Below are 15182 nucleotides of genomic sequence, written 5' to 3'. Positions count from 1 at the left end.
CCCTCCAGCAGCCTGAACCCCCTCTTGCACCCAATCCCCAGCCCAGAGCCCCCTCCTGGAGCCAGCACCCCAACCTGCCTGCACCCTGAACCACCCTGCACCCCAAACCCCAGCCCCACGGGGCTGTTCGGCGGGTCAGAGTAACACCCCCGGGCGCTGAGCGCGGGGTCACGACGACCCCTCCCCAGCGTGGGCTACGGATCGACCTGCCTGGGCGTCGCTGTTAGCCCAGCACGTAAACGTCAGCAGGCAGAAAAGGCGTATGGAGAGCGGGAGAGAGATAGATAAATGCAGGAAAATCTCCTCCAGGTCCCCCTGGAGCCAGCATCCCAACTCACCGTGCACCCCATACCCCCTCCTGCACCCCAAACCCACTCCTGAACCCTGAACCCCCTGCACCCCAACCCCCAGCCCTGAGCCCTGTCCGAGAGCCAGCACCCCAACCCCCTGCACCCTAAACCCCCTCCTGCACCCCAACCCCCTCCTGCACCCCTCCTGCACCCAACCCCCAGCTGTCAGCCCCCTCCCAGAGCCAGCACCTCAAACCTCCCTGCACCCTGAACCCCCTCCTGAACCCCAACCCCTCCTGCACCCAACCCCCAGCCCCCTCCCAGAGCCAGCACCCCAACCCCCTCCCACACTCCAACCCCCCTCCTGCACCCTGTACCACTCCTGCACCCCAAGCCCCAGCCCTGATTCCCCCTCCCAGAGCCAGCACCCTGTACCCCCTTCTGCACCCTGAACCACCTCCTACACCCCAATTCTGTGCCCCAGCCCAGAGCCCCCTCCTGCACCCAAACTCCCTGTGATAGTGCTGCCCGTGGGAGCCAGCTGAGGTCACTCAATCAGGGTGAACTGCAAACAGAACGGGGCAGACAAACCCCAAACGCTGGTGGATATTCCAATACTTAGATTTACCAACCAGCACAAAACAGCTTCTATAGGACCTCACTGGTTACTTAGAGTCCAAACAACCCAGTTCCCTTAAAGTGCCCAGCGTCCTGTCTCCGTCCAGACACACACGTCAGATATGATGATGATTCCTGACAATCTTATCTCATCATAGAAAAGAAAAGGTTCTTCCAACCCCAAAGGGTCAGCCACATACCCAGGTTCAATTACAACTTAGATCTTACCCAAAATACACGGTATAGTCAATTCTTATTAACTAAACTAAAATTTATTAAAAAGAAAAGGGAGAGAGAGTTGGTTAAAAGATCAATATACAGACAGACTTGAATTCAATTCTTGAGGTTCAGATACATAGTAGAGGTGAGCTTGTCGTTGCCAAAAGTCCTTTTAGAAATAGTCCATAGGTTATGGTCCAATGTCCATATTCAGGGTGGCTCCAGTCAGTGACTGGGGATCTCAATCCTTGTGGCTTAAGGTTTCCCCCTCTTGAAACCCAAAGCAGATCTGAGATGAAGTAGGATCGTGTCCCAGGGTTCTTATACATTTCCAGCAGCCTTTCGGCCTGAGAAAACAATAGGCTTAATTCTCCTTCCAAACATCCTGGCAATTAGCACAGGGTAATGTATCCATTAAACAGTTCAGATACAGGTTACCACAACCTTCAAAGAGACAGAGAGACAATAATACTGTCCCCTCAAGTCTCATCATAAATGTTACTATTCCTGTTTTGATCTGTGAATCAAAGCTCTAGCGATAGACAAGACTTGTTTGCTGACCCCACAAGCCCTGAGCACACAGCTCCCGTCTACCTCTAACAACCCCGGCTGTATTTCCCAGCTCTGCTCATTAACAGATCTTCCTAATGACTCTTCACAGTTTGGCCATGGGCCAGGTCAGTCTGGGAGGTAATTAACTCTTTCTGGCCCTGTCACCTGTCAATGAGATATTATATCACACTCCTAACGGCACACCCCTCCCAGAGCCAGCACCCTGAACCCCCTCCTGTGCCCCAATCCCCTGCCCCACTCCTGCCTCCCTCCCAGAGCCAGCACCCTGAACCCCTCCTACACACCAATCCCCTGCCCCAGCCCTGCCCCCTCCCAGAGCCAGCAGCCTGAACCTCCTCCTGCACCCCAATCCCCAGCCCCCTCCCAGAGCCAGCAGCCTGAACCCCCTCCTACACCCCAATTCCCAGCCCTGCCCCCTCCCAGAGCCAGCAGCCTGAACCCCCTCCTGCACCCCAATTCCCAGCCCTGCCCCCTCCCAGAGCCAGCAGCCTGAACCTCCTCCTGCACCCCAATCCCCAGCCCCCTCCCACAGCCAGCAGCCTAAACCTCCTCCTGCACCCCAATTCCCAGCCCTGCCCCCCTCCCAGAGCCAGCAGCCTGAACCCCCTCCTGCACCCCAATCCCCAGCCCCCTCCCAGAGCCAGCAGCCTGAACCCCCTCCTGCACCCCAATCCCCAGCCCCCTCCCAGAGCCAGCAGCCTGAACCCCCTCCTGCACCCCAATCCCCAGCCCCCTCCCAGAGCCAGCAGCCTAAACCTCCTCCTGCACCCCAATCCCCAGCCCCCTCCCACAGCCAGCAGCCTAAACCCCCTCCTGCACCCCAATTCCCAGCCCTGCCCCCCTCCCAGAGCCAGCAGCCTGAACCTCCTCCTGCACCCCAATCCCCAGCCCTGCCCCCCTCCCAGAGCCAGCAGCCTGAACCCCCTCCTGCACCCCAAGATAACACTGTTATCCGGCCACCTTACATTACCACCCATCTGTTCCTGCCCCATCTGTCCCTCGATCTCTATCTTCCCTCGTACGACTGACGGACAGACTGCATTGTCCAGCGGTGTCAGTCCCTCACGGTGGGCCCGGGACGGTGCTTGGGGCCTGTCGCTTTGTGGACGAGCTTTGGGGCCCCTACCGAGCAATCAGCACATCTGGATAATCCGGGATTTGTGTGGGGCGGGTATATGGGAATGTAGGTTTAGTCTGTGTGTAGCTGTGACCCCACCTCGTACCCAGCACTGCGATCAGTCCTTTTCCCAGCCGGGGGGTCGCCTGCCCCTTCTCCTGTGGTGCTGCAGAGAGTAACACGCCCTCCAGGGCTCCCACAGTCACCACCTGATGGCTAAGTGTCTGACACCGGGACAGGCACAATCCGGTGTGTCCCACAGCGCTCGGGGTATGCAAAGGAAACCAGAGCGTTGGAGCAGGGCCTTTATATGTAAGTGTCTTGTAATGAGCCCAGCGCTGTCCAGCCGTGTTCCGGGCTGATCCCCCGCCTTACAGCACGTTTTAGTGACAACCACACAACACAATTCCCATAACTTCAGGTGCGTTAATGACACACATCTCTGGCGAGAGAACTGACTCTCAGAACCTCTCCCCTGCTACCTTACAAGGCCTGCTTTATGTGCAAGCTCACGATGCTATGAAAGTGAGGAACATGGGGCTTCCAGGACGCGCCCCCAAGGCATAGAACGTCACATTACCTTTGCCTTAATGCTGATGTTCCCCTGACATTTTTTTCTTTAAATAAAAAACCCCCTGGGATTAATAAAAGTCATCTTTTTGTTTGCAATTGCATTATTTGTCAAGGCAGAAATATATGCACATGTCTGTATAACTGAGACCTTTTCTGAACTTCGCAAGAAAAATCCGTATGACTAATATGATGGTTACACCAGCCAGGGTGAAAGAGTGCAGGCCCACTGCTATTTAAAAAGTAGCAAACTGACTTTTGTTGCGATAAGCGAAACATCATAAAAAAGCAGTCGCGTGACACGCACGACATACAGCACAGGATAGACTTACAATTAAAAACAAATGGCCCCCGAATGCTGTTGATAACGATACCAGATAAGGCATTCAGAGCTTAATTACTAAGACAATGTGTTTAAAAAAAGCAGACAGGTAAGCAAAAGGCTGAAACATTGAAATAAGCAAGTTATTACCTTTTTATTTAAAACTGGTAATAAAAATTGATAAAAACCATATGATTTGCCTAATTTGTCGTATTCATTTAGTAACTGAAGGCATTTTCTATACTTTTGTCACGGCGTGTGGGGGAGACAAGGCCCTGCACCCCCCACTTCCTGCGATTCCCCAGGACTCTCAGCAACACAGAAGGTTTATTAGACGACAGGAACACAGAGCTTGTAGGTACAAGCAGGACCCCTAAGTCAGGTCCATCTTGGGGGGTGGGGAGCCCAGACTCCGGCCCTGGGCCTCCCTCAGTTTCCCCAGCCAGCTCCAAACTGAAACTCTCCAGCCCCTCCTCTGCCTTTGTCTCTTTCCCGGGCCAAGAGGCACCTGATCGCTTTGTTCTCCAACACCTTCAGCTGCCACCTTGCAGGGGAGGGGCCCAGGAGACAGGGCATGGGCCATTCTCTGTGCAGACACCGTCGCACTGGTCCTCTTGGGCTCTGCACCAACCACACCCCCTGATCCCACCACCTAGATACTGTGACAAAGCTCCTCCTCTACCTTGGTGGGTCCTGCACTTATTAGCAGATTTGCTCGCCTCACAGATTCACCCTGTGGGTCAGGAAACAGCCCAGAGACCTTCCCCTCTGGTAGGAGGAGTTGACCTGGACTGCAGCTTCTGTATTTGATCAGGAGTTGGGAGGAACCCGGGCCCTGCCTCTACTCCAGGTTCCAGCCCAGGGCCCTGTGGACTGCAGCTGTCTAGAGGGCCTCCTGGTACAGTTGTGCAACAGCTACAACTCCCTGGGCTACTTCCCCATGGCCTCCTCCCAACACCTTCTCTGTCCTCACCACCGGACCTTCCTCCTGATATCTGATCACACCTGTGCACCCCACACCCCTCTCCTCTGACTTCCCCCTGGCCTGACTGGAGTGAGCCCTTTTATAGCACCAGAGGGGCCTTAATTAGAGTCAGGTGCTTAACTGCCTCACCTGACTCTTAGCAGGTTAATTGGAGTCAGGTGGTCTATTAGCCTGGCGCAGCCCCTGCTCTGGTCACTCAGGGAACAGAAAACTGCTTCTCCAGTGGCCAGTATATCTCCCTTCTGCTACTCTGCTGGTCCCAACTGGCCTAGGTCTATCACAATACTTAAGAAATGCAAAGGGGAAACTGAGGCACCCACACAGTATTCAGAGAAAACATTAGGAACATCCCCACTTCGTCACAACTTTATATTAACTTTATTCTAAAACCCTGCCGTACGGAAGTAAGGAAAACCCACGTTTCAAATACTCATCAGTGGTTAGGGTTAGAAGCAGAGTTTGAAAGTCTGTTGCATGGCAACCGTATCTTCAAGAAAGTGAGGAGTAATTCCAGCTGTTGCTTTCCTGAAGAGTTAAAATCATTAATTTACTGGAATTATTTAAAGTAAAGTTTTGACCTCGTTTTCTCTTTGCTTGTTGTTCTGTTCGGTTTTCCACGGCTGTATCTTTGTAAAAAGCTACCCGAGCCAAGCGAGATGAACTCTGTCAAGCGATCGTAAGGTCCAGGCAGCAGCTGTGAGTTTAGCAAACTGAGAAAGGACACAAAGGAAAATGTAGCCGGTAGGTATCAGTAGTTGAGAAAGAAGGTTTTATTTTCAGCTCCAAGTGAGGAGTGCGGCTCTGGGGGTCGAAGCAGTTGGGAACCCCCACCCCATGGTTTTTATCCAGGCTCTGAGAGCAGGGTGGGGGTAGTTACCTGTTCTTGCAAAACCCAGGGCCGCTGAGAGCGGGTTCGGGCCCCCCAGCAAGGGCGGACTGGCTAAACAGGGCCGACAAAGCCAGGGAAGCCAGGGAAGCCGGGCTTCCCCCCCCCTCCCCCCCCCCCCGGTCAGCTCTGGCAAAACCTGAATTTGTCCCCGCGGTGTCTGTTGCTTTCGTCCGCATGCCCAGCGGATGGCGGGAGGGCCCTTTTTTGCTGCCGTTAACTGTTTTGGGGGCAAGTCCACGTGTTCACGCTCAATTCTAGGCGGTAACCCGCTCCGTCTCGGGTTTTCACTTTGAAATGCTTTTCTCTTCACTCCCTTGCAATCGAGTCGCAGCTCCTGTCTCCGAATTTGCTCTGCGAACTGTTCCATTTCCCTCTTCATCTGATTTACCAACCCGGGAACAGTGTTATCAGCTACTTCTCCCTCAAGGCACGCACTTCTCCTGCTCTGACAGGCCCCCGTCTAGGTCCCGGGCTAACCGGAACCTGGCTTTTCTCGTACCGTGATGTTTGCACGGCAGTGGCCCCCGTTTCATTTTTGAATTTTGCTAGGGTCGCCTTTTGCCATTTCTCTCCCCACTCTTCGGGCACAGGGGAGCGACCTGAAGCCTCCTGTTCACCACCAATATTTATAACAGGGGGTGGCACAGCTCGGGTTTTGCAGGTTTTTTTACAGCTTTTGCCAATGTTTTATTCTGTTCCCGGGCTCTCTGTCTCCGGACTGCTGCCCCCCGGCTAGGAGAGTGGGAGCCCGTCCCAGGCCTCCGTGGCTTCTCCTGCTTCTTTGAACTCTTGGTTTGTTTCTGTTACTTGCCCCGCCAATTTTGTGGTGTGTTGTCTTAACCATGTAACAGCCATGGGCATAGTATGCAATAGTGTGCATTTCTTACGCTTATTTTTCAAAGCTACAGTGAGTCTCTGCCTTACAGATTCCAATCCGTGTTTCTTCCCCACTATCGTTTTTAAATTCAGATGGAATTCTTTGTCTGGCAACGCACCAGACGTCCAAACCTTGTGGGGATTTTCGGGGAGGGGTTAAGGGGGTTTCCTAGTTTGTAGCTTTCTGCCCTGTTAGACCACGATTCCTGCAGAGGGCAGCTGGCTCATGGGACGAAGTTGGGGATTTTGGTGGCGTTTTACATGAATAGTGTGTGCGCGCCTCAGTTTCCCCGTGTGCTGCATGTTTCACAAGGTGGTGGGAGAGGGTTTGTTGGTGCAGAGGACCAGGTGTGACCTCGCCTGGCATCCGGGACCCCCGGACAACGGCCTGGAGATGGGGAACCCCAACAACTGGTGACCTGGTGACTAAGAGGCCCAGCCCAGCTGAGGAGTCGCAGCGGGCTCTGGCCAGTGGGCGGACAATGGGCTGCAGAGTGAGGACCCAGTGACCTGACCAGCCGGTTCCAGCCAGAGGGAGAAGCAGGAGAGGAGGCCCTGGTTTACAACCCTGTTTACCTGGAGAGAAGACAATGGACAGAGGCGGGGCCTGGGGCCGGGGATCTCAGATGCCCAGCTGGGAAGCAGGGGGGCTTGGGGCTGGAGAGGGGGAGCAGGCAGAGCCCACCTGGATGCAGGGAGACTGGGATGTGCTGGGCTGAGGGAGGCTAGGCCTGAGGCCCTGAGAGTTTCCTGTGCTGTGTTCAACCCTCAATAAACCCTCCTGTGTTACGCCGGCTGAGAGTCGCTCCGGTCTAGAGAACAGGGTGGGTGAAGCATTATTCCCTCTGGTAGTGGAGGCCCCGGGGACCCAGAGCGAGGGGACTCCCTGAGGGGGCCCACGGCAGAGACAGACGTGCTAAGGCTCAGAGAGGTGCGGCTCCAGGAGGTGGAGGGGCCTGGCCCGGGAGAGAGTGGACCCCCGAGAAGGGCTGTCGCACTGAAGGGGGCACCCCCCACAGACCGCACGGGGCCATGAGTGGGCACGATCTGTGAGCCCGTGACAGTCCTTGGGGTCTGTTCACTGTCAGTGATGCCCTGTGGGTTCTCCCACTTCTCGTAGCTGGCTCAGACGCCCGGTCTTTGCAGCCGGCTGCCCTATTTACTTATCCTATTTATATCCACCGATTCGCGGATGCTGAAATAAATGTGTTAGTCTCTAAGGTGCCACAAGTACTCCTGTTCTTTTTGCGGATACAGACTAACACGGCTGCTACTTTGAAACCTATTTACTTCTCTTACTGAGCACGAGCGTTCAGCCTGCGGATTCGGTTACCTCCCTGGCCCCCTCCTCCAAAGAACGGGGCCTCCCCCCATGTGGTAATTAACGGGTCAGGCCAGGCTGCAGCTAAAAACAGGCCAGATCGGAGCCAGCGCCCCCTAGAGGGGAAAAGCCCCGATCCCATTCCCCACCCCCGATCCAGCCAGTTCCTCCCAGGGCCGGCTCGGGGCCAGCGCCCCCTAGAGGGGAAAAGCCCCGATCCCATTCCCCACCCCCGATCCAGCCAGTTCCTCCCAGGGCCAGCTCGGGGCCAGCGCCCCCTAGAGAGGAAAAGCCCCGATCCCATTCCCCACCCCCGATCCAGCCAGTTCCTCCCAGGGCCAGCTCGGGGCCAGCGCCCCCTAGAGGGGAAAAGCCCCGATCCCATTCCCCACCCCCGATCCAGCCAGTTCCTCCCAGGGCCGGCTCGGGGCCAGCGCCCCCTAGAGGGGAAAGGCCCCGATCCCATTCCCCACCCCTGATCCAGCCAGTTCCTCCCAGGGCCAGCTCGGGGCCAGCGCCCCCTAGAGGGGAAAAGCCCCGATCCCATTCCCCACCCCCGATCCAGCCAGTTCCTCCCAGGGCCGGCTCGGGGCCAGCGCCCTCTAGAGGGGAAAAGCCCCGATCCCATTCCCCACCCCTGATCCAGCCAGTGCCCCCCAGGGCCGGCTCGGGGCCAGCGCCCCCTAGAGGGGAAAAGCCCCGATCCCATTCCCCACCCCCGATCCAGCCAGTTCCTCCCAGGGCCGGCTCGGGGCCAGCGCCCCCTAGAGGGGAAAGGCCCCGATCCCATTCCCCACCCCCGATCCAGCCAGTGCCCCCCAGGGCTGGCTCGGGGCCAGCGCCCCCTAGAGGGGAAAGGCCCTGTGTCCCGTTCCCAATTTTCTGCTGCCAATGGTTTCTTTTGTTGCCTCCTGCTGCCACCTAGTGGCCGATTCAGTTCAAGGCCCTGGTGCAGCTCCCACCGCAGGGTGGGTTTGGGTGGCAGGGTGGGGGGACCCCCAGGGGGAAGGGAGGCCTGGGGGGGCGCTGGGAGGCCCTATCCCGCAGGGGCCCCGAGGGGGCGACTGCTCTGAAGACACAACGAAGAGCCGGTTTGTGCTGGTGCCAAATGGCTGCTGGTTTATTGTGTCGTGACACGTGTGGACGTGGGCGGGGGGCTAACACTGGGGGGGGGGGGTCCCGGCAAGGGGGGCTCGGGAGGGGGCTGGGCGAGCGAGGGAGAGGCAATGGAAGAGGGAGCGAAGGGGCGCGAAGCCGAAGTGAGGAGGCTGGGAAGAGGGAGGACAGACAGATAGACGGAGAGAAAATCCATCTGGGGGCCGGGATGTGTCTGTCTTCTACCCCCCTCCAGGATCCTCTGCCCCCCGCCCCCGGCTGCCCATTGCAAGCCAACCCCCCCGATCACCCCCATGCTCCCCCCAACACCTGCCAGAATATCGGCCCCCTAGGGTCCCCCTGAACAGCGCCTCCTATGGGCCCGTGCTCCCCCCAGCCCCAGCTCCCAGGCCAGCACCCGGCTCGCAGCGCAGGCAGTGGCCGGGGTAGGCGTCCCAGTGGAAGCCGAGGGCGTCAATGACAGCCCCGGCCCGGCCGCTCAGGTAGCGCAGGACGGTGCGGGAGTGCAGGGGGGTAGCGTTGAAGCTGGTGCCCGTGTCCTTGCCGAAGGAGAAGTGGCGGCCCCTGTCCGTGGTGAAGACCAGCCGGCGCAGGTAGAGCTTGTACTTCCCCGACACCTGCACGACCGACTCGCCGGGGTGCAGGAAAATCTCCTCCAGGTCCCCCAAGGAGCCACCCACGTAGTCGCTCCACTGAGACCCGTAACGCACCTGCAGCCTGGGGGAGACGCACCTCAGTCCCGACCCGCAGCCCCGCCTGCCCCGGCCCTGGGCTCCCCCAGCCCTGCCGGTGCCCCTCACTCCCGACCCGCAGCCCCTGCCAGCCCAGCCCTGCCCCCCCCAGCTCTGCCGGTGCCCCTCACTCCCGACCCGCAGCCCCTGCCAGCCCAGCCCTGCCCCCCCCAGCTCTGCCAGTGCCCCTCACTCCCGACCCGCAGCCCCTGCTAGCCCAGCCCTGCCCCCCCCAGCCCTGCCGGTGCCCCTCACTCCCGACCCGCAGCCCCTGCCAGCCCAGCCCTGCCCCCCCCAGCCCTGCCGGTGCCCCTCACTCCCGACCCGCAGCCCCTGCCAGCCCAGCCCTGCCCCCCCCAGCTCTGCCAGTGCCCCTCACTCCCGACCCGCAGCCCCTGCTAGCCCAGCCCTGGGCTCCCCCCAGCTCTGCCGGTGCCCCTCACTCCTGACCCGCAGCACCTGCTAACCCAGCCCTGCCCCCCCCCAGCTCTGCTGGTGCCCCTCACTCCCGACCCGCAGCCCCTGCTAGCCCAGCCCTGCCCCCCCCAGCTCTGCCGGTGCCCCTCACTCCCGACCCGCAGCCCCTGCTAGCCCAGCCCTGCCCCCCCCCAGCTCTGCCCGTGCCCCTCACTCCCGACCCGCAGCCCCCTGCCAGCCCAGCCCTGGGCCCCTGCCCCGCACTCTGCCGGTGCCCCTCACTCCCGACCCGCAGCCCCTGCTAGCCCAGCCCTGCCCCCCCCCAGCCCTGCTGCTGCCCCTCACTCCCGACCCGCAGCCCCTGCCAGCCCAGCCCTTCCCCCCCAGCTCTGCCGGTGCCCCTCACTCCCGACCCGCAGCCCCCTGCCAGCCCAGCCCTGCCGGTGCCCCTCACTCCCGACCCACAGCCCCTGCCAGCCCAGCCCTGCCCCCCCCCCAGCTGTGCCGGTGCCCCTCACTCCCGACCTGCAGCCCCTGCTAGCCCAGCCCTGCCCCCTCCAGCTCTGCCGGTGCCCCTCACTCCCGACCCGCAGCCCTTGCCAGCCCAGCCCTGCCCCCCCCCAGCTCTGCCGGTGCCCCTCACTCCCGACCCGCAGCCCTTGCCAGCCCAGCCCTGCCCCCCCCAGCTCTGCCGGTGCCCCTCACTCCCGACCCGCAGCCCCTGCCAGCCCAGCCCTGCCCCCCCCCAGCTCTGCCGGTGCCCCTCACTCCCGACCCACAGCCCCTGTTAGCCCAGCCCTGCCCCCCCCAGCTCTGCCGGTGCCCCTCACTCCCGACCCACAGCACCTGCTAACCCAGCCCTGCCCCCCCCCAGCTCTGCTGGTGCCCCTCACTCCTGACCCCCAGCCCCTGCTAGCCCAGCCCTGCCCCCCCCCCCAGCCCTGCCGGTGCCCCTCACTCCCGACCCGCAGCCCCTGCCAGCCCAGCCCTGCCCCCCCCCAGCTCTGCCGGTGCCCCTCACTCCCGACCCGCAGCCCCTGCCAGCCCAGCCCTGCCCCCCCCAGCCCTGCCGCTGCCCCTCACTCCCGACCCGCAGCCCCTGCTAGCCCAGCCCTGGGCTCCCCCCGCAGCTCTGCCGGTGCCCCTCACTCCCGACCCGCAGCCCCCTGCTAGCCCAGCCCTGGGCTCCCCCCGCAGCTCTGCCGGTGCCCCTCACTCCCGACCCGCAGCCCCCTGCTGCCCCACCTGGGGCTCTCACTCACCCCACGATGAAGAGCCAGTTCACTCGGACCCGAAGGGCAGTGATGGGCCCATCCAGCTGGTTCCCAGAGTGAGAAAATCTCTTTCCTCCGCCCCCTCCGTACTCCCCGGAAAAGGACGAGCGGCTGACTTGGACTGGCCCGAAAAGGATCCAGAGAAGAAAGGGTTAAAGAGGGGCTACACCCCGGCTGCTCCCCGCGGCACAGCGCCCCCTGCCCAGCCCCCCGCTCTGCCCTGGTCCCTGGTCCCCCCAAACTTACTCGCATTGCCAGCGATGGCCAGGCAAAGGGCAAGGAGGAGGATGCAGCGAATCATTCTGGGAAGACAACGGGGGGCAGTTAGGTTATTCTGGGGAGGTTTTCATTCATTTGGGGCTGTGGGGCCTGTCCCCTCCCCCACACAGAGCCAGCCTGTCCCGCCGTGGGGCTGGAGGGGAGCTGATGCCCCCTAGAGAGAAAAGGCTCCATGAGCCACCCCAACCCCCCTGAGCCAGCACATCCCTGCTCTGGGGCCGGATCGGAGCCAGCGCCCCCCGGAGGGGACAGGCCCCACGTCCTGTCACTCACGTCCCGTCTCTCCGGGTCCGTCGGCAGCTGGGCCGCTGGGTGACCCCCACTCTTATAGTGGCCATGGGGAGAGGTCTGACGCAGGCAGGCGCTGGCTGCGCAAACATCATAAACCCATTGCAACACCCTGGGCCCCTCCCCACCCTCTGTCCCACTGGCCCCGTGAGCTGGTCGGGGGCTATCTGCCGGGGAACCCACTGGGGGGGGGAGCAAATGGATCTACACTGGGGACACCCCAATAAATAAAGCTGGGGTGCAAGAGTAGAGAGCACCCCCTACTCCCCCCCCCCGCTCCCTGCAGCACAGCCCCCCCGCAGCGCCCTGGGGCCTTGGGGCCAGCCCTGACTGGCAGGGGAGAGTGTCCCCTGCTGAGCCCCCCGCCCCGCTCCCTGCAGCACAGCCCCCCCCCCCCCCCCGCAGCACCCTGTATATGGCCTTGGACCCTTGTCTTGACATCAGCTACCACCAACTCAACATCTACGTGCCCTTGCTGCCAAGAAGGCTAACGGCATTTTGGGCTGTATAAGTAGGGGCATTGCCAGCAGATCGAGGGACGTGATCGTTCCCCTTTATGCGACATTGGTGAGGCCTCATCTGGAGTACTGTGTCCAGTTTTGGGCCCAACACTACAAGAAGGATGTGGAAAAATTGGAAAGAGTCCAGTGGAGGGCAACAAAAATGATTAGGGGGCTGGAGCACATGAGTTATAAGGAGAGGCTGAGGGAACTGGGATTGTTTAGTCTGCAGAAGAGAAGAGTGAGGGGGGATTTGATAGCTGCTTTCAACTACCTGAAGGGGGGTTCCAAAGAGGATGGAGCTCGGCTGTTCTCAGTGGTGGCAGATGACAGAACAAGGAGTAATGGTCTCAAGTTGCAGTGGGGGAGGTTTAGGTTGGATATTAGGAAACACTATTTCACTAGGAGGGTGGTGAAGCACTGGAATGGGTTACCTAGGGAGGTGGTGGAATCTCCTTCCTTGGCGGTTTTTAAGGCCCGGCTTGACAAAGACCTGGCTGGGATGATTTAGTTGGGGATTGGTCCTGCTTTGAGCAGGGGGTTGGACTAGATGACCTCCTGAGGTCCCTTCGAACCCTGATATTCTATGATTGTATGAAGAACATCTTTCGGAGGGAAGGGATTGAAACCCCAGAAGGTCTCGACGCTGTGCCAAGTCCTGCGAATGGAGGAGACCCCCATCAAGGCGTCCCATCAAGTTCTGGGGGCCCTGCCTCAGTTTCCCCTCGCCCCAGCTCTCCTCCTCCCTGTGACCAACTTAATAAGCGATGGGCATGGAGTCAGTCTGGACTCCTGCATCCAACTCTGGGCAGGGACACTGGAGCAGGTGCGGAGCCGGGCAGCTGAGGGGGGAGCCGATCGCGCTGCCCCCCCCCCCCCCCAGCGCTGGGGGAACAGTCCAGGAGCTACGACGGGCGAAGCCATGTGGATTTGGAACGAAAGCATCCACACAGGGCTTAACAGAGGTTAATGAATCCACTTGAAAGTCACCATTTTGGCTGGGTCAGATTAATTTCTGTCCCCATGTAGACAAGGCCTTGGGAAGTGAAGTGAAACTGAATTAGAAAGAGAGCACCCCCAGAGGGGTTTACTGACTCTGCTGTAAATTCACAGCTGAAACGAACTGGCATTTGCTCCCCTGGCTGTGCCCGTGTGGACACACCCACAATGAGAGCGCCCTCCCCTGGTTCAGCTGAACCCGATTCCAAAGCGGATTAAGTTTAGCCAGAACAAAGGGCTCTCCCTGGAGTCACTCCGGATTAACTCCAGATGTGGCTAATCTCATTCCAGAGGGAGGGTGATTTGTTCCTCAGCCCCCTGGCAAGCCCCCTGCCCCACTCCCCCTGCCAACTCCCCCCCGCCCCACTCCCTGCGGCACAGCACCCACTTGAGACGCGGGGGGGGGGGAGTGCTGGGAAGGCAGGGAGTTCACGAGACCCAGGGTCAGGCTGGGATGCAACAGGTGCCAGCACACGGCCCCACCCGCTGGGAACACACACCCCACCCCAGCCCTTGGCACGCAACCTGGGCACGCCAGAACAGCCCAGGGGAAAGTCCAGGGGAGGTGTTGGAGAAGAGCTGCCCCCCCCCAGGGGAAAGGCCCCGTGTTCCATTCCCCACCCTCCCGTGAAATGTGAATGTCACACGTTTGGGGTGTTACATTCTCAGCCCTTCAAAGGGGCATTAGGGGGGCTGTGGAGGGGGACAGCGGGAATAGAACCCAGGAGTCCTGGCTCCCAGCCCCCCCTGCTCTAACCCACCAGCCCCCACTTTCCTCCCAGAGCCGGGGAGAGAACCCAGGAGTCCTGGCTCCCAGCCCCCCTGTTCTAACCCACCAGCCCCCACTTTCCTCCCAGAGCCGGGGAGAGAACCCAGGAGTCCTGGCTCCCAGTCCCCGCTGCTCTAACCCACCAGCCCCCGCTCCCCACTCAGAGCCGGGGAGAGAACCCAGGAGTCCTGGCTCCCAGCCCCCCCACTCCATTTATCTATCTCTCTCCCGCTCTCCATACGCCTTCTCTGCCTGCTGACGTTTACGTGCTGGGCTAACAGCGACGCCCAGGCAGGTCGATCCGTAGCCCACCCTGGGGAGGGGTCGTTGTGACCCCGCACTCAGCGCCCGGGGGTGTTTCTCTGACCTGCCGAACAGCCCCGTGGAGCTCGAAGCTCGTCTCCGCGCTCCCCGACAGCCGCTGGCCCAGGGAAGGATGGTCCCTCCCCGCCTCGGCTCCCCCTTGGTGGGCAGGTGCCCTCTGGCGTTGGCCTGGTCCCCACACAACCCGCCCCGCCGATGCCCAGCGCCCCGGGACACTAGGGCAGCTTGGGCTGAAGTGGATAGGAAAGCGTCCGGATCAGGCGGTCCGGGGGGTTACTCCGCAGACCGGTCCTGGAGCATCCCCGCGAGGTGGCCCAGAGCTACGAGCGCGGTACCCAGGTACCAGCCTCGGGGGCGCCGTCCCGCGCTCGGTACCTCGGCGGGCGTTCGGAACCAGGGGGCTTGTGGGAACTGGGACCCCACTTGGCCAAAGCCCAAGGAAGGTCATAAGACGTCACAAAATCTGAGGCTAACAAAATTTTCTTTTCATATTCGTCCGTGGCTGGAGCTCGCTGGAGAGCCGCGTGCGAAGGAACCCGGGGCCTTAGCCACAAAAGAGGGTTAACGAGTGTTTGAACGTGATGAATGGTTACAAAACTCTTGTTACAAACGCTTTTGTCCCCCCCCCCCTTCCTCTTGTGGCGTTTCGGTTCTGTGATCGGAAATGGCTCTTAAGGTGGAAGGGAAAAGTATTTGGGGGAAACG

General features: G+C 60.4%; 1 protein-coding gene across 1 annotated transcript; it reads right to left on the bottom strand.

Moving 5' to 3' along the window:
* Window positions 1-9249: 9249 nt before the first annotated feature.
* Window positions 9250-11935, bottom strand: LOC135895098 (zymogen granule membrane protein 16-like). Its single transcript, XM_065423168.1, has 4 exons — window positions 11871-11935; window positions 11565-11620; window positions 11307-11439; window positions 9250-9613 (listed from the first exon to the last, which is right to left on the bottom strand). The coding sequence occupies exons 1-4, from the start codon at window positions 11933-11935 to the stop codon at window positions 9250-9252; spliced, it is 618 nt and encodes a 205-aa protein (XP_065279240.1).
* Between the last annotated feature and the right edge of the window lie 3247 nt (window positions 11936-15182).

Source organism: Emys orbicularis, unplaced genomic scaffold, assembly GCF_028017835.1.
Source record: "Emys orbicularis isolate rEmyOrb1 unplaced genomic scaffold, rEmyOrb1.hap1 scaffold_90, whole genome shotgun sequence".
Taxonomy (NCBI): Eukaryota; Metazoa; Chordata; order Testudines; family Emydidae; genus Emys; species Emys orbicularis.
The sequence above is the reverse complement of the archived record's forward strand: the minus strand, read 5'-3'. Positions and strand labels throughout refer to the sequence as shown.